The 22,477-nt window shown below is 45.9% G+C and overlaps 1 protein-coding gene across 1 annotated transcript in view; it reads right to left on the reverse strand.

The window, feature by feature from the left end:
- Positions 1-22,477, reverse strand: part of PLXNA4 (plexin A4) — a 464,554-nt gene that overhangs the window by 29,095 nt on the left and 412,982 nt on the right. The window contains exons 22-25 of the mRNA XM_077135733.1: positions 17,229-17,497; positions 7,103-7,169; positions 6,122-6,268; positions 1,709-1,868 (exon numbers count right to left, since the gene is read on the reverse strand). Coding sequence (XP_076991848.1) covers positions 1,709-1,868; positions 6,122-6,268; positions 7,103-7,169; positions 17,229-17,497 — 643 coding nt within the window. The remainder of the gene's footprint in view (positions 1-1,708; positions 1,869-6,121; positions 6,269-7,102; positions 7,170-17,228; positions 17,498-22,477) is intronic.

Here is a 22,477-nt window from a genome sequence, read left to right on the forward strand (position 1 = left end):
CAGGTTATTACCTGGTTACCCTACTGAACTCAACTCTCTCTGGAAAACCCACTATGGAGCACCCCACACTACTGTTAGGCGTGGGAAACATGGGGCTTTCCCTCCCAGTAACTTTCTCTCCCACTGATTCTGTAACGGGCCCCTTCTCCTCACTGGTCTGGAATCTGCATGGCGGCAGTCACCCATGTGCAGACACAAATGCCTACCCCAACTCTAAGGGTCGATGTGCTGAGGCGCACACGTGGAGACCCCCCCACCACTCCACTCACGGAGTCATCCTCCTTATCCCAGAAACAATGTACTCAGAGACACTTTCAAAGTGAGGAGGAGCGCACACTTGCCCACCTTTCTCCCTCAGCATCACGGTTCTGGGCACAGAGCCAAACCCGCCAAGCCAAGAGCAGAGCAAGAGGACAAGGGTTAAGTGAAGCAGCAAGAATTTAGGTTAGCAGAACTTCCTGATCCTAAGAGTCTTTAGGCACCAGAATTTGGGGGGGAGAGAAGGGAGCAGTGGGAGGGGGATGAAAATTCCCTCTGGATTGTAGAAAATAGCCTAGATGCCCATCTGTCTTGGATAGCTTAACTGAAGCCAGCTTAGAGGCCAGATGGATGGATTAGGGGCCTCTGGAGGGCCCTCCCACCCCTATGTTGCCATAAATCTCCAGACACAGGCACAAACAGACACACACACAAACGCCTTTCTCTACATGCCTAGGATCAACAAACAGACATATACAGTTTCCCTACCAGTGCTGTCCTCATAATCAATGATAGCAGCAGCCAATATTTACTGAGTGGGTATTGTGGGCTAGGAACTGTATTATAAGATGTTTACACGCACAATTTCATTTAATTCTTACTATGAGGCAGACGCTATTGTTCTCTCCATTTCAGAGGCCAGGAAACTAAGGCACAGAAAGACTAAGCAACTTGGTGAAGGTCACATAGCTAGGACTTGGCAGTGCCAGGGATTAAAGCCAGGAGTGTTTGAATGTGACCCATGATGCCAAACTGCCTGCCTTCAACTCTGGGCTCCTGAGAGCTTGGGGCTCCCCACTGGGATTTCCTCAGGACAATATCCTATGAAACACTCAGGATCTAAGTGTGGCCAACCCTAAGTGGCATGCCCTTGTTTATATAGCGGCTATGCAATCTATTCATGGAACATTCAAATAAACTGTCATTCTGCTCCCCAGTAGGCTGTCCTATTTCATTTTCCTCTATTCTTTCACCCCTTCCTCCATCACTGACCCAGATCCCTTATGCCTTAAGTATTGAGCAAAAATTACAGACACAGAATAGAGGAAAAGGGAAGAGCCTCAGGGGACGATGAAAATGGTGGCAAGATTGCGGACTACACGAATTTAGACTAGTTGACTTTGTCTCTGAATACCCTTCACTCCAGTTGTGACTCTGGCACTCCCACCTCTGAGATTACTCAGAAGACCCCAGAGGCATAACCCGCAGGCCTGCAGACTCTCACCGCCTACTTCTCACCAAGCAGCTCTGGCCAGTTCCATGTTGGTCATGAAGCAAACGCCATGGGGTCCTGGGGGACCATGCATGCCTGGCTCCCTCCGATCCATGTCTCTCTCCCCTCTCCTCCCTGCACCCCAGCTTTGCCTTGCTGCCTTGCCGTGGTCCTCAGCGGCCTTCTGCTCTCAGGACCAGCCACAGGGACAGCCTCTGGGATGAGCAGCCTACTCACCCAGGTCCATATCTGCAGCCTTGGGCCGATGGGAACAGGGCACATTCTTAAAGATGGCATCCAGAATCTTCTCTTTGACCTGAGTGATGGTGTCGCAGTTGAGGATTTTCACTGGGATCTCGGGGCTATTGACATTGTCTGGGTTGACACAGCTCAAGACCTAGAGGTGGGGGTGGGGTAGGGGGCGGGAGAGTAGAGAGGAGATGTATGGGGGAATGAAGCAGAAAGACTAAGAGTCCCAGCACTGCTCTGTGATCCTGTCTCGAACACCTCCTCCTCTTCCCGGGTGTTTGGGAAAGGGGTGGGATGACCCAGCTCATCTCTACGTCCCACCAAGCCCACTGCTCTTTCCTGCCCAGGACAGGCAGCAAAACACCCTGGCTTTGGAGTCATTACCGGAGGAAGAGTGGTGTACTCGATTCCCTGTCAGAACAAACTGCGTTAAAATCCTGATTTTCAGAGGGCATCATGTCCAAGCCTGGAGCTGCAGCGAGGGAAGGCTGTGCTGATGGACACGGAGTCTGCGTGCACACGCAATGCCCCCCCGCCCCACTCCGTAGGCACAGGAGGCCTGACTGCAGCAGCGCGCTCAGCCGCTGTGTACACCAGTCTTGTCACTCCTTCTAGCACGGACACTCACACTCAGAACTAATGGGAACCTGGCTCCTTTCTCAAATCAGTCACAAGCTTTGATTTCTGAGAGGGTTTCAGGTGGATCAGAGGTGGGAAAATCTCTAAGAAGCTTCATGGGCTTTTTAAAAATAAAAATCGCTCTTTAAAAATTGCAGGTTCAGACCCACCTGAGATCCATTCCTGGCTCTGAACTGGAAACCTCATGTTAGGGGAAGAGGTCACTGGTCCAGGCCTCAATGGCTAGTCGGAAAATCTAAAAGATTCTACTTAAAGTACCAAACTACACATTTTGTTTTCCTTAAAAAAAAGTCTGGGTCCTTCCAAGGGTCTTATTCTCTTGCTGTTCTTTCTCCGTTGACAGAACTGTGTGGGATCCCTGGGCGGACCACAGTGGGATGGGTGGGCACTGTGGAGTGAGCTGGAGAAGGGTTCCAAGGCAGAGAGCCCTGGACAGCTGCAAGGACCCTTTCTCCACACCGCCACGTCGTTCTGGGCTCCGAGACTCTGCCTCTGACCCTGTGGGCTCAGCCCCTGCGTCTCTCCTTCTCTGAACTCTCACTGCCCCATGACCGTTTCCCAATTGCCATGTCTGGTTTGCAGAGCCAGACAACGCCCTTCCCCCCCGCCCTACCCTCCTCCTGCTCCACATGGTGCGGATTATTGCCCTGGCCCCCGGACGCCTGCCTTTCATTAGCGACCAGACTGCTGTGCTCTCAAACGTGGACATGCTTGTTCCATTAAGAAGAAAAAAATTCTTCTGAATCTATAAAACCAAACTCTCACCTTCAAAATGTCCTAAACTGAAAATGATGGTGAAGGAAACTCTGGACCCTATGTTCCTTCTGAATGAATGCCCCTCTCCCAGAGAATCCCTCCTCTAAGAGCCTTCCAGGACCTCACCCCTCGGCCACCCCCCACCCCCCGCCCCAGGCCAAGCACAGGCTGCTCGCTGGGAGCTGCTGGCCGCTTCTGCTGTCCTGTCCCCTGGGACAGTGGTGGAGAGGCTCGGCCTCCCCTGGGCAGCAATATCGTTTTTTTCCTGGGAGTCCTCCTCTGAGAGAACACAAGGCAATGGCCTCGTGGATGGTTTCCTGGTATTTCTACTTGTCGCCAGGGCTTCATGGTGGCCTGCTGAGAACTCTGGGGGACCTTTCAGGCCAGGGATCTATCTACCTTCCCGACAGGGAGCAGAGACCCCCCCAGAAGGGTAGGGTTCCCTGGTCACTGGCCAAGCACAGCTCCATCTGGACGTTCCCTTTCCCCTCATTTCCCCTGACTAGTTTCTAAGCAAACTGCCTGGTGTTTTCTCGGCTGCAGCAGTGCCTCTCAAGCTTTAATGTACATAAGAATCACCAAGGCAGTGTGCTGGGACGGGGGGTGGGGGGGGGTGGGGGGGGTGGGGGGGGGTGGGGGTGGGGGGGGGGTGGGGGGAGAAGGGGTTGTTAAAACACAGATTGTGCTTCCAGAGGTATTCCAGCAGGCTCTGCAGTGAGGCCCACACTAGCGCTCAGGGGTCTCCCAGCAGCAGGGCCCTCAGCCATGCTGGTCCAAGTTTCAGCATCACTCCAATTAATCCCTCAACACTTAAGAGGAGCACCTGACTCCACTAAAGTCATGTGCCTGGTTACCCTTGACCCTCTGAGAGCCAGTCTCATTCCTTGGCCTTTCTGCCCAGGACAAGGTCACCATCAGCAGCCCAAAGCACCTTTGGCTCCTCGAGCCACTGCCAAATGCAACTGCATCCCATCTTTCTATTTGTGCCATTCCTTTGGATGTCTTCTACAAATCCTGCCAGCTGCTGTCTAACACACTTTCTTCTCCCATCCTCACCACTGAGGGGCTGCTCCTCATCCTTCACGTTGGGGAGTATCCTTTCAAAGACCTGAAGGCACTGGCTAGTCAATCTCCCTGCAGCTGTTTCTTCTCCAGGCAAAACAATTTCCATTTCCTTCCCCTTACCTCATTGCCCCTCTTTCCTCCAAGTCTTTCAAACTTTAATGGATGTTCTTCTTTGACCCTCACTAATTTCTTCACATTCTCAGTAAGCTGAGTCATCTGAAACTGGGTTCAGTGTGCTAACAATACTTTGACCTCAGGAATAAAGGATGCTGCAATTTGGGGACAAAGAGTTATTACAACTCATTGTGTTGAATTCAGTATCGGGAAGCTGCTGACGAGAGCCGGTAAGAAAGGGAGTGGAACGGGAGAGATCAGGCAGGAGACATTTAGACTGTAGTCTGTCTTATTAAGAAATCTATTTTTTGGAAGGGTCTTTTTTTTTTTTTACCTTTCCCACTTTAATTGGAAACTTGAACTCTCTTCTCTGAACCAGATGGTGACTGCAAGGAAGTAGTGGACTCATTCAAATTCTGCTCCTTTGCATACTCACCAACAGAGCCAACCCTGGCGGGTCTGTAAAAATGCCTATTGGGTTTCCTGGTGCTCTCTGAAGATGAGTGGGGTGGGCCCTTCTTGGTCAGCAGCACCAGCTTTGTTCAGAGCGCTGGGGCCTGTCTCCCAGCTGACCTCGGGGCCTGGGCCTCACCCCACTGGCTGGGGGTGGGGGGCTGGAGAGGTTGTAGGAGAATCACGCTCCTGACCAGCTCTGCCGTGCCCCCACTAACATTTGTTTCATCTCCTGAAAACCGCATTTTAAATTCCATCTATTCTCTGTCTTCCTATTTCTCTTCCCTTTGTTCTCTCTCTCTTGCCCCCTTTCTTGAGTGTCATCTGCACATCACCCCCATATTCATCTTGGATCACATTTTCTCACTCCTTCCTTTCCCTTCCTCTCCCCTTCCCTGGAAGGTCACAAGTCTCTCCAAAGAAAACCTGGGAAGGAGCTCCCAGGCCTGGAGAGGTGGTGGGCAGTGGTGAGCAGCCATGGGGGGCAGGAGAGGAGGAGGGGCCTGTGGGAGGAGCACCGCTGAGTGCATCCGTCCGTGGGGCTAACAGCCATGCGCCTTATCTCATTCAGTCCTCCAGACAACTTAATGAGGTAGGTACTATTATTATCTCCATTTAATAGGTTCTATTTTTATCAATTTCTGATAAAGAATTTTTATCAATTTCAGATAAAGAAATCCAAACTTGGTGAGATTAAGGGACTCGCCATGGCTTGTCAGCAGCTGGGCTCAAGTCCAGATCTGATTCCAAACTCCACGTTCTTAAACATTAAGCTGTGTTCCGCCAATGGAGACGATTTTTATCAGGAGAAAGGGCCTGCCCTTGACAAGGGGGTCCCCATATTCCATGGGCACACCCCTTCATCCACTAGCCTCAAATTAAACAGCTCAGGTTGTGGTCAATATCTGACATATTTGAGTCTGGACCAGTGGGCAAATGTGGGCTTCAGAGCCATGAGAAATGATTTCTAGCTTCCATGCCTCCATGTCCCCACCATCCTCCTGCCTGATCTGTTCTGTGAAGTGTCAATTCTCCACACTAGAGGAAATGATGAGAAGGAATTCACTGGGGAATGTCAGCCAGCTAATGGCAAGGGGTTATGACTCAACTATTCAGTGCATGTGCCCTAAACTCACACAAGTCTTTGCTCAAGTGTTGCTCAGATGTGCCTGGGTCATTGGTCCCCCAAATCCAGATGGCCTGGTGTAGTGGTACAGAGGAAATCTGGGCGTTTGGCAGAGGTGGAGCAGCTGACTGGAGCCAAGCACCTGACAAAGATGGACAGCTGGCTTTCCAGCATTTCCATTGTCTGGGAAGGGGCTGCCAGGCTCAAAGCCCAGTTCCAGAGCAATGGGGAAAAAGCAATCATCTTACCAGGGTTTTGTAGTCGATCTGCTGGCGGATAAGCTTGTCCTCACTCAGGGAGTAGCGGGCCTCACCTGTGATGGCGTCGATGGGCCCTTTCTCCATCTGCTGCTTGATGGCGCAAAACAGGGAGAAGAGGGGCTCCCCAGCACACTCCTGGATGCAGAGAAGAAGCATCCTGAGGCCAACCTCAGGCACTCCCTGCTTCTCCTGAAAGGCTGTTTTCAATCCCTTTTCATTTCCTTTCTTCCACTCCCACGTGCTTTTGTCTCCATGTGTCAGTCCTCTTCTCCAACTCTTAACCCTTCATATCTCCTGGCTCATTTGATCACAGGGTCTTCTCCCATTCTGCTCTTTCCTACCCCTTTCTAGAGCTCCCTCTTCTTAGCTCTCTCTCTCCTTGTTTGCCTCTCCTACCCTACTCCCCACCCACTTCTCTGAGGCCCCCATTCTGAGGCAGAGGTCAGTCCTCTTGGGATAAACTCCTCAGAAAACAAGTTATTAGTTGGAAGCCAAGCAAGTCTTCCACCTCCCAGTCACATCCTTGGCTCATCTGCCATCAGAATGTGGCTTTCGTACCTGCCTGGGACTCTTATCAGCCTCGGCAGGTCTGGGGCTGGGAGAGCCACAGAGGGCCAGGGAAGAAGGGAAGCAGGGAAATAATGGGATCATTGTTTTGAGCTTCAAGTGGGAATTTAGGTCCCTCTCAGGAGCTTGATCTATCCCTCACCTGGGAGAAAACCAACCTGCGGGAATTGTGTCTCTCAAGCTAGGAATGGGAGGGCTCTGTCTTCTGAGATCATGATTCTGTTCTTCTCAATGCTGAGGGGGGGGATTTCAGCTTCTTGTTGGGGTTGTAAGAGCCTGGCTGCATGAGTCTGGACTTGTGGGGTGGGGAGTCAAGTGGCACCAGCTGGGAGCAGTGAAGGTTGGTACCTGGGCTGGGGCACCTGAGGCAAGGGCTAGAAATCCCCCCATATCCAATCCTACCTTGAGAAACTTGTAGAGGAGGAATGTGAACCAATTGGTCAACATCTTCTCAGCCACCGACTCAGTCCTATCACCAGTCACCGAGGGAAGCAGCAGAGCAAGACAAAGGAAAAAGCAGCTGTGGTCAGAACCCACAGGCTGGGAAGGCAAGGGAAGGAATCTGCACTGACTTCGCAGCTTAAAACTTTTAGGTCTAGGGGGGCCAAGATGGCAGCTTATTAATGTGTGCACATTTTAGTTTGTCCTCCAGAGCAACTACTAAATAACAAGAAACAGTACAGAACAGCTCCTGGAGCCACGACAGTGACCGGACACACAGTGTACCCCAGTCTGGACCAGCTGGACTGGCTGCGAGTCTCCGGAACAGTGAGTTCCCTAAGCCGTGTGCAGTTTCCCAAGCCCCAGCGCCCGGCGCCCAGCGCCCGGCACCCCTCCCCCACAGGCGGCTTCCCGGAGGGAAAGGAAAGAAACTCTAACAGTAGCAGAGACTGAGTCCAACCAAACACCAATAGTGGCATTAATAAACAAATTCTGACTACTAAAATTAGGCCCCCAGCTCAGGCAAAACCGGTCAAGGTGGAGGTCGCCTATTGGGCTAACCGAAAAAGAGGAAAGGGGACGAAACGGAGCCTTCTGTGGCTGTTTCTATGGAGGCTTAGCTGCCTCTGGATTCAGTGGCGGGATTATACAGGCTGCAACTGCCCCAAGCATATGCAGAAACAGGCTGCTTACAGGGCTGTCTCCTGCCTGAACCTTCCCCACGGGAGGGGTGAAACACAACTCAGGTGGAATCCCTCTCTCACGGAATTCAGACCCCAGGGCTTCACAATTTGAAGCCATTAAAACCAGCCTACACCTTTTCTCTGTCTCCACCACGCCCCCAGCAGGGACAGCCTTCCAAAGTTAAAGGAGTCATAACATCTTTTGCTGGTGGGGCCCGCAGACAGACAAGCGCCACATACTGGGGAGGATAAGAAAAACAGAGCCCAGAGACTTCACAGGAAGTCTTTCAACCTGCTGGGTCTCACACTCAGGGAAAACTGACGCAGGTGATTCCTTCCCCCCAAAAGGAGGCCAGCTTAGTCTGGAAAAACCCGGCCAGAGTCTGTAATACCTATGTAGACCCTTCTAAGGGTGGGGAGGGAAAAGGCACCTTACAAGCAGGACAAGAAACAAGAAAACAAGAACTGAAAAATTACCCTCCATTAAACAAAACTTAACCTAGAGGCCCAGAAAAAGCTGAACTGAAGGTCAATGAACAGATAGACAACAAACTCATCTAGCAAGAAAACTCTAGGTAAGATAAGTGAAAGCAATCTCCAGAATAAATTAATTAAGGCAATTAAATGTCCAGACGCCAGCAAAAAATAACAAATCACACCAGGAAAATTGAAGATATGGCCCAGTCAAAGGAACAAACCAATAGTTCAAATGAGATACAGGAGCTGAGACAACTAATTCTGAATATATGAACAGAAATGGAAAACCTCATCAAAAACCAAATCAATGAATTGAGGGAGGACATGAAGAAGGCAAGGAATGAACACAAAGAAGAAATAGAAAGTCTGAAAAAACAAATCACAGAACTTATGGGAATGAAAGATACAGTAGAAGAGATGAAAAAACAATAGAAACCTACAATGGTAGATTTCGAGAGACAGAGGTTAGAATTAGTGAACTGGAGGATGGAACATCTGAAATCCAAAAAGAAACAGAAACTAAAGGGAAAAGAATGGAAAAATATGAGCAGGGGCTCAGGGAATTGAATGATAATATGAAGCACACAAATATATGTGTTGTGGGTGTCCCGGAAGGTGAAGAGAAGGGAAAAGGAGGAGAAAAACTAATGGAAGAAATTATCACTGAAAATTTCCCAACTCTTATGAAAGACCTAAAACTACAGATCCAAGAAATGCAGCATACCCCAAAGAGAATAGATCCAAATAGACGTTCTCCAAGACACTTACTAGTTAGAATGTCAGAGGTCAAAGAGAAAGAGAGGATCTTGAAAGCAGCAAGAAAAAAGCAATCCATCACATACATGGGAAACCCAATAAGACTATGTGTAGATTTCTCAGCAGAAACCATGGAAGCTAGAAGACAGTGGGATGATATATTTAAATTCCTAAAAGAGAAAAACTGCCAACCAAGATTCCTATATCCAGCAAAATTGTCCTTCACCAATGAGGGAGAAATTAAAACATTCTCAGACAAAAAGTCACTGAGAGAATTTGTGACCAAGAGACCAGCTCTGCAAGAAATACTAAAGGGAGCACTAAAGACAGACATGAAAAGACAGAAGAGAGAGGTGTGGAGAAGAGTGTAGAAAGAAGGAAAAATAGATATGATATATAAAATACAAAAGGCAAAGTGGTAGAGGAAAGTACTACCCAAACAGTGATAACACTAAATGTTAATGGACTGAATTCCCCAATCAAAAGACATAGACTGGCAGAATGGATTAAAAAACAGGATCCTTCTATATGCTGTCTACAGGAAACACATCTTAGACCCAAAGATAAACATAGGTTGAAAGTGAAAGGTTGGGAAAAGATATTTCATGCAAATAACAACCAGAAAAGAGCAGGAGTAGCTATACTAATAGCCAACAAATTAGACTTCAAATGTAAAACAGTTAAAAGAGACAAAGAAGGATGCTATCTACTAATAAAAGGAATAATTCAACAAGAAGACATAACAATCATAAATATTTATGCACTGAACCAGAATGCCCCAAAATACGTGAGGCATACACTGCAAATACTGAAAAGGGAAATAGACACATCTACCATAATAGTTGGAGACTTCAATTCCCCACTTTCATCAATGGACAGACCATCTAGACAGTGGATCAATAAAGAAACAGAGAATTTGAATATTACAATAAATGAGCTAGACTTAACAGACATTTATAGGATATTACACCCCACAACAGCAGGATACATCTTTTTCTCAAGTGCTCATGGATCATTCTCAAAGATAGACCATATGCTGAGTCATAAAGCAAGTTTCAACAAATTTAAAAAGATTGAAATCATACACAACACTTTCTCAGATCATAAAGGAATGAAGTTGGAAATTAATAATAGGCAGAGTACCAGAAAATTCACAAATACGTGGAGGCTCAACAACACACTATTAAACAACGAGTGGGTCAAGGAAGAAATTAGTAAATATCTTGAGGCAAATGAAAATGAAAACACAACATATCAAAACCTATGGGACACAGCAAAGGCAGTGCTAAGAGGGAAATCTATTGCCCTAAATGCCTATATCAAAAAAGAAGAAAGGGCAAAAATTCGGGAATTAACTGTCCACTTTGAAGAACTGGAGAAAGAACAGCAAACTAACCCCAAAGCAAGCAAAAGGAAAGAAATAACAAAGATTAGAGCAGAAATAAATGAAATTGAGAACATGAAAACAATTGAGAAAATCAATAAGACCAGAAGTTGGTTCTATGAGAAAATCAGTAAGATTGATGGGCCCTTAGCAAGATTGACAAAAAGAAGAAGAGAGAGGATGCAAATAAATAAGATCAGAAATGGAAGAGGAGACATAATCACTGACCTCACAGAAATAAAGGAGGTAATAACAGGATACTATGAACAACTCTATGCTAATAAATACAACAATGTAGATGAAATGAACAAGTTCCTAGAAAGGCATGAACAACCAACTTTGACTCAAGAAGAAATAGATGACCTCAAAAAACCAATCACAAGTAAAGAAATTGAATCAGTCATTCAAAAGCTTCCCAAAAAGAAAAGTCCAGGACCAGACGGCTTCACATGTGAATTCTAACAAACATTCCAGAAAGAATTAGTACCAACCCTGCTCAAACTCTTCAAAAAAATTGAAGTGGAGGGAAAGCTACCTAATTCATTCTATGAAGCCAACATCACCCTCATACCAAAACCAGGCAAAGATATTACAAAACAAGAAAACTACAGACCAATCTCTCTAATGAATAGAGATGCAAAAATCCTCAACAAAATTCTAGCAAATCGAATCCAGCAACACATTAAAAGAATTATACATCATGACCAAGTAGGATTCATCCCAGGTATGCAAGGATGGTTCAACATAAGAAAATCAATTAATGTAATACACCATATCAACAAATCAAAGCAGAAAAATCACATGATCATCTCAATTGATGCAGAGAAGGCATTTGACAAGATTCAACATCCTTTCCTGTTGAAAACACTTCAAAGGATAGAAATACAAGGGAACTTCCTTAAAATGATAAAGGGAATATATGAAAAACCCACAGCTAATATCATCCTCAAAGGGGAAAAACTGAAAACTTTCCCCCTAAGATCAGGAACAAGACAAGGATGTCCACTATCACCACTGTTATTCAACATCGTGTTGGAAGTTCTAGCCAGAGCAATTAGACAAGAAAAAGAAATACAAGACATCAAAATTGGAAAGGAAGAAGTAAAACTATCACTGTTTGCAGATGATATGATACTATACATCAAAAACCCTGAAAAATCCACAGCAAAACTACTAGAGCTAATAAACGAGTACAGCAAAGTGGCAGGTTACAAAATCAACATTCAAAAATCTGTAGTGTTTCTATACACTAGAAATGAACAAGCTGAGGGGGAAATCAAGAAACGAATTCCATTTACAATTGCAACTAAAAGAATAAAATACTTAGGAATAAATTTAACTAAAGAGACAAAAGACCTATACAAAGAAAACTACAAGAAACTGTTAAAAGAAATCACAGAAGACCTAAATAGATGGAAGGGCATACCGTGTTCATGGATTGGAAGACTAAATATAGTTAAGATGTCAATCCTACCTAAATTGATTTACAGATTCAATGCAATACCAATCAAAATCCCAACAACTTACTTTTCAGAAATAGAAAAACCAATAAGCAAATTTATCTGGAAGGGCAGGGTGCCCCGAATTGCTAAAAGTATCTTGAGGGAAAAAAACCGAAGCTGGAGGTCTCACGCTGCCTGACTTTAAGGCATATTATGAAGCCACAGTGGTCAAAACAGCATGGTACTGGCATAAAGATAGATATATTGACCAATGGAATTGAATAGAGTGCTCAGATATAGACCCTCTCATCTATGGACATTCAATCTTTGATAAGGCAGTCAAGCCAACTCACCTGGGACAGAACAGTCTCTTCAATAAATGGTGCCATATTCAAAAGAATGAAAAAGGACCCGTATCTCACACTCTCTACAAAAGTTAACTCAAAATGGATCAAAGATCTAAACATTAGGTCTAAGACCATAAAACAGTTAGAGGAAAATGTAGGGAGATATCTTATGAAACTTACAATTGGAGGCGGTTTTATGGACCTTACACCTAAAGCAAGAGCACTGAAGAAATAAATAAATAAATGGGAGCTCCTCAAAATTAAACACTTTTGTGCATCAAAGAACTTCATCAAGAAAGTAGAAAGACAGCTTACACAATGGGAGACAATATTTGGAAATGACATATCAGATAAAGGTCTAGTATCCAGAATTTATAAAGAGATTGTCCAACTCAACAACAAGAAGATAGCCAATCTAATTACAAAATGGGAAAAAGGCTTGAACAGACACTTCTCAGAAGAGGAAATACAAATGGCCAAAAGGCACATGAAGAGATGCTCAATGTCCCTGGCCATTAGAGAAATGTAAATCAAAACCACAATGAGATATCATCTCACACCCACCAGAATGGCCATTATCAACAAACCAGAAATGACAAGTGTTGGAGAGGATGTGGAGAAAGAGGCACACTTATCCACTGTTGGTGGGAATGTCAAATGGTGCAACCATTGTGGAAGGCAGTTTGGCAGTTCCTCAAAAAGCTGAATATAGAATTGCCATATGACCCGGCAATACCACTGCTAGGTATCTACTCAGAGGACTTAAGGGCAAAGATACAAATGGACATTTGCCCACCAATGTTTATAGCAGCATTATTTACAATTGCAAGGAGATGGAAACAGCCAGAATGTCCATCAACAGACGAGTGGCTACAAAAACTGTGGTATATACATACAATGGAATATTATGCAGCTGTAAGACAGAATAAAGTTATGAAGTATGTAACAACATGGATGGACCTAGAGAACATTATGCTGAGTGAGACTATCCAAAAACTAAAGGACAAATACTGTATGGTCTCACTGATATGAACTGACATTAGTGAATAAACTTGGAATATGTCATTGGTAACAGAGACCATCAGGAGATAGAAATAGGGTAAGATAGTGGGTAATTGGAGCTGAAGGGATATGGACTGTGCAACAGGACTGGATACAAAAACTCAGAAATGGACAGCACAATACTACCTAACTGTAATGTAATTATGTTAAAACACTGAATGAAGCTGCATGTGAGAATGATAGAGGGAGGAGGGCTGGGGACATAAATGAAATCAGAAAGAAAGATAGATGGTAAAGATCGAGATGGTATAATCTAGGAATGCCTAGAATGTATAATAATAGTGAAATGTACAATGTACAAATATTAAAAACATTTTTGCATGAGGAAGAACAAAGGATTGTCATTATTGCAGGGTGCTGAAAATAGATAACTAATACTTTAAAATGTCACATTACGTGTGAGACTAAAGCAAAAAACGTTTATTTGTTACAAAATTTAGATTTTGACTAGAGCATTTCCTTATATAACTCATGTAGACAGTTTGATTGAATGTCATGAGTACTTGGAATCTCAGGTAGCACATGAGATTTTGTTGGTTTGTCCAGAGTGATCCCCCGATGAATCCCAGAATGATTTGATCAGTGACTGGAAAAGTATTTGCAAGCCCCCTTGGGGAATGGTGAGAGTGGGGAGAAATTCAACTTCCCCAAGTTGAATTCTTGATATTCTCACAAGCAGTGTGGACAACCAAAGCTATAGGCTGAGCCCCCAGTCTTGGGGTTTGTTCACATGAAACTTGACCCCACAAAAGATAAGTCAAGTCTACTTAAAATTTAGGCCTAAGAGTCACCCCCAAGAGAGCCTCTTTCGTTGCTCAGATGTGGCCTCTCTCTCCAGCCAATATGATGAGCAGTCTCACCACCCTCCCCCTCTCTGCATGGGACATGACTCCCAGGGGTGTGGACCTTCCTGGCAACGTGGGACAAAGATCCTGGAATGAGCTGAGACTCAGCCTCAAAGGACTGAGAAAAACCCTAGATTGAGCTGAGAATTAACATCAAGAGACTGAGAGAATCTTCTCGACCAAAAGGGGGAAGAGTAAAATGAGACAAAGTGTCAATGGCTGAGAGATTCCAGAGTCGAGAGGCTATCGTGGAGGTTTTCTTACGCATTAAGTAGATATCATCTTGTTGTTCAAGATGTAGTGGAGAGGCTGGAGGGAATTGCCTGAAAATGTAGTGCTGTGTCCCAGTAGCCATGTTTCTTCATGATGATTGAACAATGATACAGCTTTCACAATGAGACTCTGTGAATGTGAAAACCTTATGTCTGATGCTCCTTTAAGCTACTATATCAACAGAAGAGTAGAACATATGGAATAAAAATAAATAATAGGGAGAACAAATGTTAAAATAAATTCAGTTTGAAATAGTGGTAAATGAAAGCTCGGGGTAAGGCGTATAGCACGTATAGTTTTTTTTTTCTCTATTATCATTTTATTTCTTTTTCTGTTGTCTTTTTATTTCTTTTTCTAAATCGATGCAAATGTACTAAGAAGGATGAATATGCAACTATGTGATGATATTAAGAATTACTGATTATATATGTAGAATGGAATGATTTCTAAATGTTTTGTTAATTTTTTTTTAATTAATAAAAAAAGTTAAAAAAAAAAAACTTTTAGGTTTAATCTTGAGATCCCAATAAAGACATGGATTTCATGGGTTCCTAGAAACCTCCAAAACTATAAGACAAGCTCTTTCCACAAAGCTGGATGATGACTTCAGACTCCTAGGTGGGGTTTTGTGGGAGTAGCAACATTCAAAGGAACTTCCTAGTTTGAGACTGGTCTCTATTTGTGCCGTCTATATGGTAGCTATGAGCCACATGTGGCACCTCAGTATTTAAAATATGGTTTATGTGATTGAGGAACTGATGCATTTACTTTCAGTTAATTTAAATTTAAACAGTCACATGTGGCAAATAGTTATTATTTTGGCTAGTGCAGCCTTAGAGAACTTTATAGGCTAAATGTGTTCCTTTGGGGAAGAGAAGAACAACAAACAAACAAAAAACTTAAGCTATACTAATTCGACAGTGGATAGAAAGGAAGGTGTTGGGAGAAGGGGATTGTGGTAAAAGGGTGAGACGGAATCCCACAACCTAAGCTAAAGCTGGCAAAACCACAAAGTTATATGGCTAGATTATCCTGAAAGGTGGATAAGGATTGCTTTATTTCAAATGTCTCTATAGAATTCTCTCTGGGAACTCTGCAATGCCAGGCAGTTCCTTCTTGAGTCTAACATGAATCTGTCATGCCACAACCCAAGTCCATTTATTTTTTCACTTTGGAAGTAAAGATACCACAGCAGTGTTGTCTGCCAAATGACACTTTTGTTGCAACCATTTAGAGCAAAACCAGTCGTACTCAAATGTAGACTAAGTGTGCGGTCAGTTCCAGAGAGAAACTACCCCATCCAGGTATGTTCGGATAAAGTTTAAAGCTGTAGTTGCCAGAAACTACTAAAACTGCAAGGCAGCTGGACAGCTGCCAGCATAAAACAAAGCTGGGAAGAGAACAGAAGGAAGAATATTGAAAGGAGGGGAATAGCCAGGGGCAAAAAGAAAAGGAGATGGAGGAGAAAAGAGGGAGAGAGTGAACTGAAAACACGAGGAGATGCACAGATATAGTGTGAGACCACACCATGAAATTGTCTGTGGGAGTTCTACCAGGTAGCAACAAACCTAGAATTATGCCAGTGGGTGGCTGCTTGGTGGAAGTAAAACAAAATCAAAACGATCTACCTCGCTGTTTCCAAAGCTGCATGATTGCTCTTATCTGTAGCAACCTTTTTGTAGCTGTGCAGGTAAATGCCCACTGCACTGGGGAAAAGCCTGAAGTACGCACTTCTGAAAGCCAAAATCATCCCCTGGACCTAGGTGGGAGCTACTGAGGCCCTGCCTCAGACCCAGATGCCAAGGACAAAAGACAGGAGATAAGCAAAGAGAAGTAGATAGCAGATGGGTGATCCCAGGTAAAGGACTGGACATTACCCAACTTCAGATGCACAAAGGCTGAAGACATTGGAATAATTTAGCCTAAAAGAGAAATGGGCTTCAAGAACAGGGAGTGCTCCAGTGGAAGTATGCATAGAGTCAGAGTCTCTATTACCCATTAGGCTGAAGCCACAGAGCACAGCTATGTCTCCACATTTGGCCATGTAGGTTTCACCAGTGTTGAGGGTGAGGCTTCTAACAGCACAGCATTGTCCAGCGCTGTAGGTGTCAGGAGATACTTGCTGGGATGCACTGGGCGAGTTGCAGCTAAAGGGCTTTAGCTCAAACACAGGCTAGACTAGTGTGACTCAAATTTTAATATGCAATCAAATCACCTAAGTTTCTTATTAAAATGCAGGTTCTGATTCAGTGGTTCTGGATTGGGACCTAAGAGTCTGCATTTCTAATAAGCTCCCTGAAGAGGCCCGTGCTGCTAGTCCACAACCAGAAATTCTAGCTGCAAGGGGTCAGGGTTCTAACCCTGATAGGGTAGGTGGGTTCCCAGAGAGGCCCTTGGATCTCCTTCCTAATTCCAGTTCTGATCTAAATAAAGCCAGGGCTCGGACTAATTGACCACTGAAGATTCCGTGGGAGAATAATTCCAATAGAGAGGGTCAAAATCAAGGGAGTCAAAGAGCAGAGAGCGAAGAATGAAGAGCAGATAAGAAGGAAGAGGATACACAATAGAGTGAGCAGATGGGCTGAGGCTGAGCTCTAGGCACCAAGATAATGGATGGCTTCTTCTAAGGGAGCATCTAATGCAGCCCCTGCCTCTGGGCTGGTCAGCGTCTTAGCTTCGGGGAATGCAGCTGCTCCTTCTTAAGGCACTGCCCTGGATTCCCAGGGAGGCGAATGAGCTGGGCCAAGTGGGCTGGGCTGGGGTAGGGTACTCTTGAACTCCACCACCCCTTTTGCTGCCCCTGGGGCATGCTCCTCACCGCCTGAGCAGCAGCTTGGGGTGGTTCTTGCTCTCCAGGTTCTTGTCGATGAGGTCGGCCAGCAGCTGCTTCAGCACGTCAGTGGCGTATTCGAGCTTGCTCTGCAGCACGGTCATGATGAGCGAGGCCACGTTGCCGCGGTCACGCATGGAGAAGCTGCGCTGGGACTCGAGCGTGCGGATGAAGGACAGCAGGAACACCTTGTTGTTGATGAGCTGGGCAAAGAGCTTCAGGCCTTTCTCCACGCGCTCCTGTCGGTAGCCGGGAACCTGCGGGAGGGACCGCGGGGGAGTCCTGACGGCCGCCTGGGAGGGGGAAGGCCAGTCGGGCACAGGCGACCTCCCCACTGGGTGGGCCGGGCCCACACTGTTGACCCGCCTGTCCTGGAGAGGGGCTGCTGCTGCGTACACCCCGACTGTGTGATCACGGATGGAGGACTCGGGGGCAACTCGGGGTCACTAGGTCTGAGCCTCTGGCTGACCTGTTGCTCACCCTCCTCCAGTCTCAGGGGCCTGCTGACAAGCCAGTGGCCCTAGAGCAGGGCTAAGGCATCACCACTCTGTGTGACCATGGCACAGTTTCTCTGGGAGTCCAAGTTTTTCACCTGGAAAAGGGGGAAGATCAAGCCAGACAGTCTCTAAAGAACTCTGTAACTCCAATGTCTGATATATTTTTAGGGACTCTTTTTTGAGAGTCCTCTGTCCAGGGAAAGAGGAGGAAGATTTTATCTTTCTGCCAGCAACTTGTGTTCATTTGGAGATTCCTGCAAGGGGGCAGGGTGTACAATCTACTCAGCAAACTGAGTCAGCAACTTAGCTAGGCATAGAGGACACATCTCTAAGATGTGTTAAAATGCTCATGATTCCAATAGCCCTCAGTGGGAAATACCCAAAAGTTTAGCAACAGTCGAGGAACAGTGGGATATTCACACAATGGAATACTACACAGCCACAATATCTGACAAACATATGAATGAAAAAATCGGACACAAGAAAGGACATTGGCTGGAAGTATACTTATGAGAAGGTGCTTCCATGAATTGTGGAATATGTGTCTCACTGGTGCAGGGTATGGATGGTGGAGTGGTATGTGGGAACTTCACATTTTATATAATATCTGCATGGTATTTCTATCCATGCAGATAGACAGAGGTTCCATATAAACTTCTATAACAACAACAACAAAATACCATTTAAATAAAGATTTAAAAGATAGGTACAGTTCATCAGTGGTGATAGGAAAACGATTGCTGTGGGGGTGGCTGTGTCTGGGCAGGGGTGCTCAGGGGGTTTCTGGAATGCTGATTACATTCTGCATCTTGATCTGGGTGCTGCTTTGAGGGGCGTGTTCACCTGGTGAAAATTCATCAAGTTGCGCGTGCACTGAAATGCTGTGCATTGCTCGGCGTGCATACTTCAATTAAAACAAAAAGCTTCCTTAAAAATAAAAACTACAGTCTCTTTCCCAAAGGAGGAGCCCTCTGAGAACCCACAGCAGGGTGTTCCTCAGGACTAGGGTGCTGGAGGAGGCAAGGGTCAGGAGGGATGGCACCAAAGGAGGTGCTATCTAGCCACGACTTGAGGGCTGCCTCTCCCCACGGGAGGAGGCTCATCAGGCCTTGAGGAAGGGATTTCATGCAGCAGTAGAGAACATGGTTTCAGTCAAGCTCAGGTTCAAATTCTCTCACAGCCACTGACGAGCTGGGGCACCCCTAGTAGACTCCGTTTCTTCATCAACGAAAGGAAGGTAATAACAGCTAATGTGTATATTGATCTTACTCTGCCAAGCACTGTTCTGTGCACTTTAGAAATATGAACCAATTTAGTACACACAATGGCCTATGAGGTGGGTACAATTATCACCCCCAGGGGTCTCATGAAGATAAAGAACTTCCCCAAGATCCCAAGGCAAGTATTAGGGCCAGAACGTGAACTGGGCATCTGCACCTTGTTTTCCTGTCACGAGGCCGCTGTGAGCCATCAATGATATAACTTGTGAAAAGCCCTTAGCACGCTGCCTGGCACATGGGCAAATTACTGAAACTCCTGTTCTACCCTTAAGATTTTAAGCTGGGAAAGACTGAGGTCATAGGAAAAATGCCTGTTGCCCAAGGTCCTGTAAGGTGGCAGGTGCAGAGGTGGGAAATGCATGCCCCATATTTCCCGAGCTGCTCTAAGTCCCACGCTCAGGGTCTGGTGCTGGCAGGAGGCAGAGATGATCAAACCCGGGCCCTTCCCTTAGACGGGCTGACCAGGAGGCCAGCTCTGGGGTCACAAGTTCTTTTGGGTAGCAGGACATCTGTGGGTTAAAATCCGCAACTCTGCTGAGAAAAGCACTCACTGAACTCTTCTAATTGCCTGGCCTCAGCCACTCTCACAGGTCTGGAAGCTGGTAGGAAACATGTGTACTTCCAAATCTTGTCCATTTCCATTTTCCTAGCTGTAGCAATGGTACTTTGAAGGCAGTGAATGAAGGCAGTTATCAGGAGAGATGGGAACCAGTCAGGGCCAAGGAGGGCAAAGCAGGTGCTGACTTGGCACACTGAAGCTCAACCTGGTTCTCGGCTCAGCCCCTCCTGGCTGAGCTTCCTCATTCCCCAGGGTGGGCTCAGCCTCAAGTTGCCCCCCTGCCTGCTCCCATCAGCTCCCCACTCCCCACAGCAGCCACCCCCTGCCATTAGCCCAGGCCCTTATCTTCCTGTCTGTCTGACTTTATTTATCTCCTTCCCAATTCTGTGACCGCCCCCTCACACACACATGCACATCTTACTCCCTCCGTTCTTTGTACCACTCAGGACAACATCTCAACATCTGCCCTAATAATAATAGATAATGCCATTTCTTGAGCATCTACCATGTGCAAAGTGCAGTGCCAAGCACATTAAATACATTCTTTCAATTAAGTCTTCTAATAACCCTGCAAGGTGAGCTCTTACCCCCTTTAACAATTTCTCAGAGAAGCAGATTATGTTGTCCCAAGTCCACCCAGTTGGAAGTCGGTGGTGCTGGATTTTCAAACCCCAATTTGCTTGACTTCTGAGCCCCTGTCCATCTTCTCCATCCTTTGTCATGTCTAGTCCTCCCCTTAGGCTTGAGAACTGACTGAAAACCAAGTCTGAGTCCTCTCTGCAGCTTTCCTTCTGCAGTCTTCCTTCTAGGGTTTCCTGCAGCTCAGGCTGATTGTTGAAAGGAGAGCAGCCACATGCCAGTTTGGCGCTAAGGCATCTGGAGAGGCAGCATAGGAAACGGGCCTGGCCAGATGGTATACTTGGCATGATCATGGACTCTGGACTTCCTGCTGTGACTTCACTTTCTCTGTGTGTGAAATGCATATGCCTTCTTGGCAGCAAGGGCCTGGGGCTCTGGGGAGGTAGGTTTTAGCAAAGCCACCTGCAGTCAAATAGCATCCTAGTCAGCTGCATGGGTTTTGGAATCAGAGACTACACTGACTAGCATGTGCAGGAAAACTCCATTACCTCTGGGTTCTATTGCCTAGTCCATTAAATAAGAATAGAGGCACCTATGTCATAATGTTTTATGAACATTAAGTTAATGTATGTAAAATGCTTAACACACACAGTGCACACTTAAATAGTAGCAATTTTATTATCTGCCTCTACTACCTCAGTGACTGCTTTTTATAGGTCTCTTCCCTACAAGAGGTTCCAAGATATCAATGCATCAGCACAGTGTCTTGAGGTGCAGCAGGCAGGAGCATTCTTTCTATTTTATGAAGAAATGAGAGGAACTTGAATTATCTTGCTAAGGAGTATCCAGAACAAGTCCCCTTGGTAGCTTGCCCTCTGCCACACAGCAAAAGCCACTCTGGAACAAGATTTCTTCACCCACCAGATGGGCCACTAATTTAGTTGAAATCCATGAGTATAAAACTGGATAGTAAATTTTAATTACAACCCCAATAGGCTAGAGTTTAAGAGCCAATGAGAGGTTGAAATTGTTCAGTGTGTAATTGACTGTTGGCTCTTTATTTTTAAAGGATTGGTGTGTGACCAGTGCCTGGGCAGCCCCTTGCCTGAATACGTGGACTTTGCCCAGCTGGTCACAAAACAGAGTTGGTGGCTTCCTCACTAGGGCACCCTTAGGCAGCTGGATGGCTCCTTCTTTACCCTCTCTTCCCCGTCATGCCCAACCCACTGCCAGTTATCCCAGTGGCTGAAGGGATTGGGAAACACTGCTTTAGATTAGTCAATGGTTTCCCTTGGAATGTTTCCATACTCAGAAAACCAACAGTGAGAAATCATTTCTGCAGCAAGGAGAGGCTGGAAAAAAACAAGAAAATGTGTCCATGAAAGATGCCTGGAACTTGCACAGGATGCTGGGTCTCACCTAGCCCCAGGCCAATGTGGGAGAATAAAAAGAATAAAAGTTGGTTTCTATCTGCAAGCAATTAATTAGTGAGTTTATTGGAAATAGGAAAGTCATGTGACCTGCTTGAGTCAGAGCCTGTGCCTGACAATTGGCCATTTTATAGGCTCCACACTTGGGGAAATTGATGATATTGCTTGCTAAATTCTTCATGAGCAGAAGTAGGGGCTCAGAAGCACTCTCTTCTTGGTGAAAGCAAGGAAAATGGAGAATATTCAGGCTTCAGGGGCAATTTTAAGGTACCAGTTAAGGAATGAGGTGATATGGTAGGACATGGCATGACTTATGATGTCAGCAACAGGAGCAGACTGGAGTGTGTGTGCCCATCAAGGGAGCATCTCTGTATGACACTGTTGGTCAAGTGACTCTCAGAACCCAACAGTCCTAATTGCTAGTCTTCTCCCAGCTTCTCATCCAGCATGCCATGAGAAGTGGTGGTTAGTCAGTGTCGTGTGGTTGGCACAGCTCTGGGTATGCCATAGTGTGAGTGTGTCTCTTTGGGGTGGGTAATGGTCTCTGGGGAGCAAAGAGATGAATTTTTTAGACTGTAAGAGATTTTTGAATGTCTCTGGGCAACGAGGGGAGTTTATGGCAGTTCCTTCTGCAGCAAAGTCTCCGTTGGGTCGGGGGACAGGTGTCTCAGAGGCTGGAGAGCCGGGCAGTCAGGGCAGGTGGGGTGCAGTGAAGCAGAGAGCTGGTTCAATTCAAGTCCCCAAGAGAGGTATGAAGGGTGTTCTACTTTTCCTTCCTGTTTGTCAAGCTCGCTGGGCAGGGATTCTGGGTTGTGGAACTTGCTGAGGAATAAAGGCTGAAGTATGGCAACATCACTCCCCATCTTGCTTCTCCCAGGAAACCTATTATGGA

This window comes from Tamandua tetradactyla, chromosome 1 (genome assembly GCF_023851605.1).
Source record: "Tamandua tetradactyla isolate mTamTet1 chromosome 1, mTamTet1.pri, whole genome shotgun sequence".
Lineage (NCBI taxonomy): Eukaryota > Metazoa > Chordata > Mammalia > Pilosa > Myrmecophagidae > Tamandua > Tamandua tetradactyla.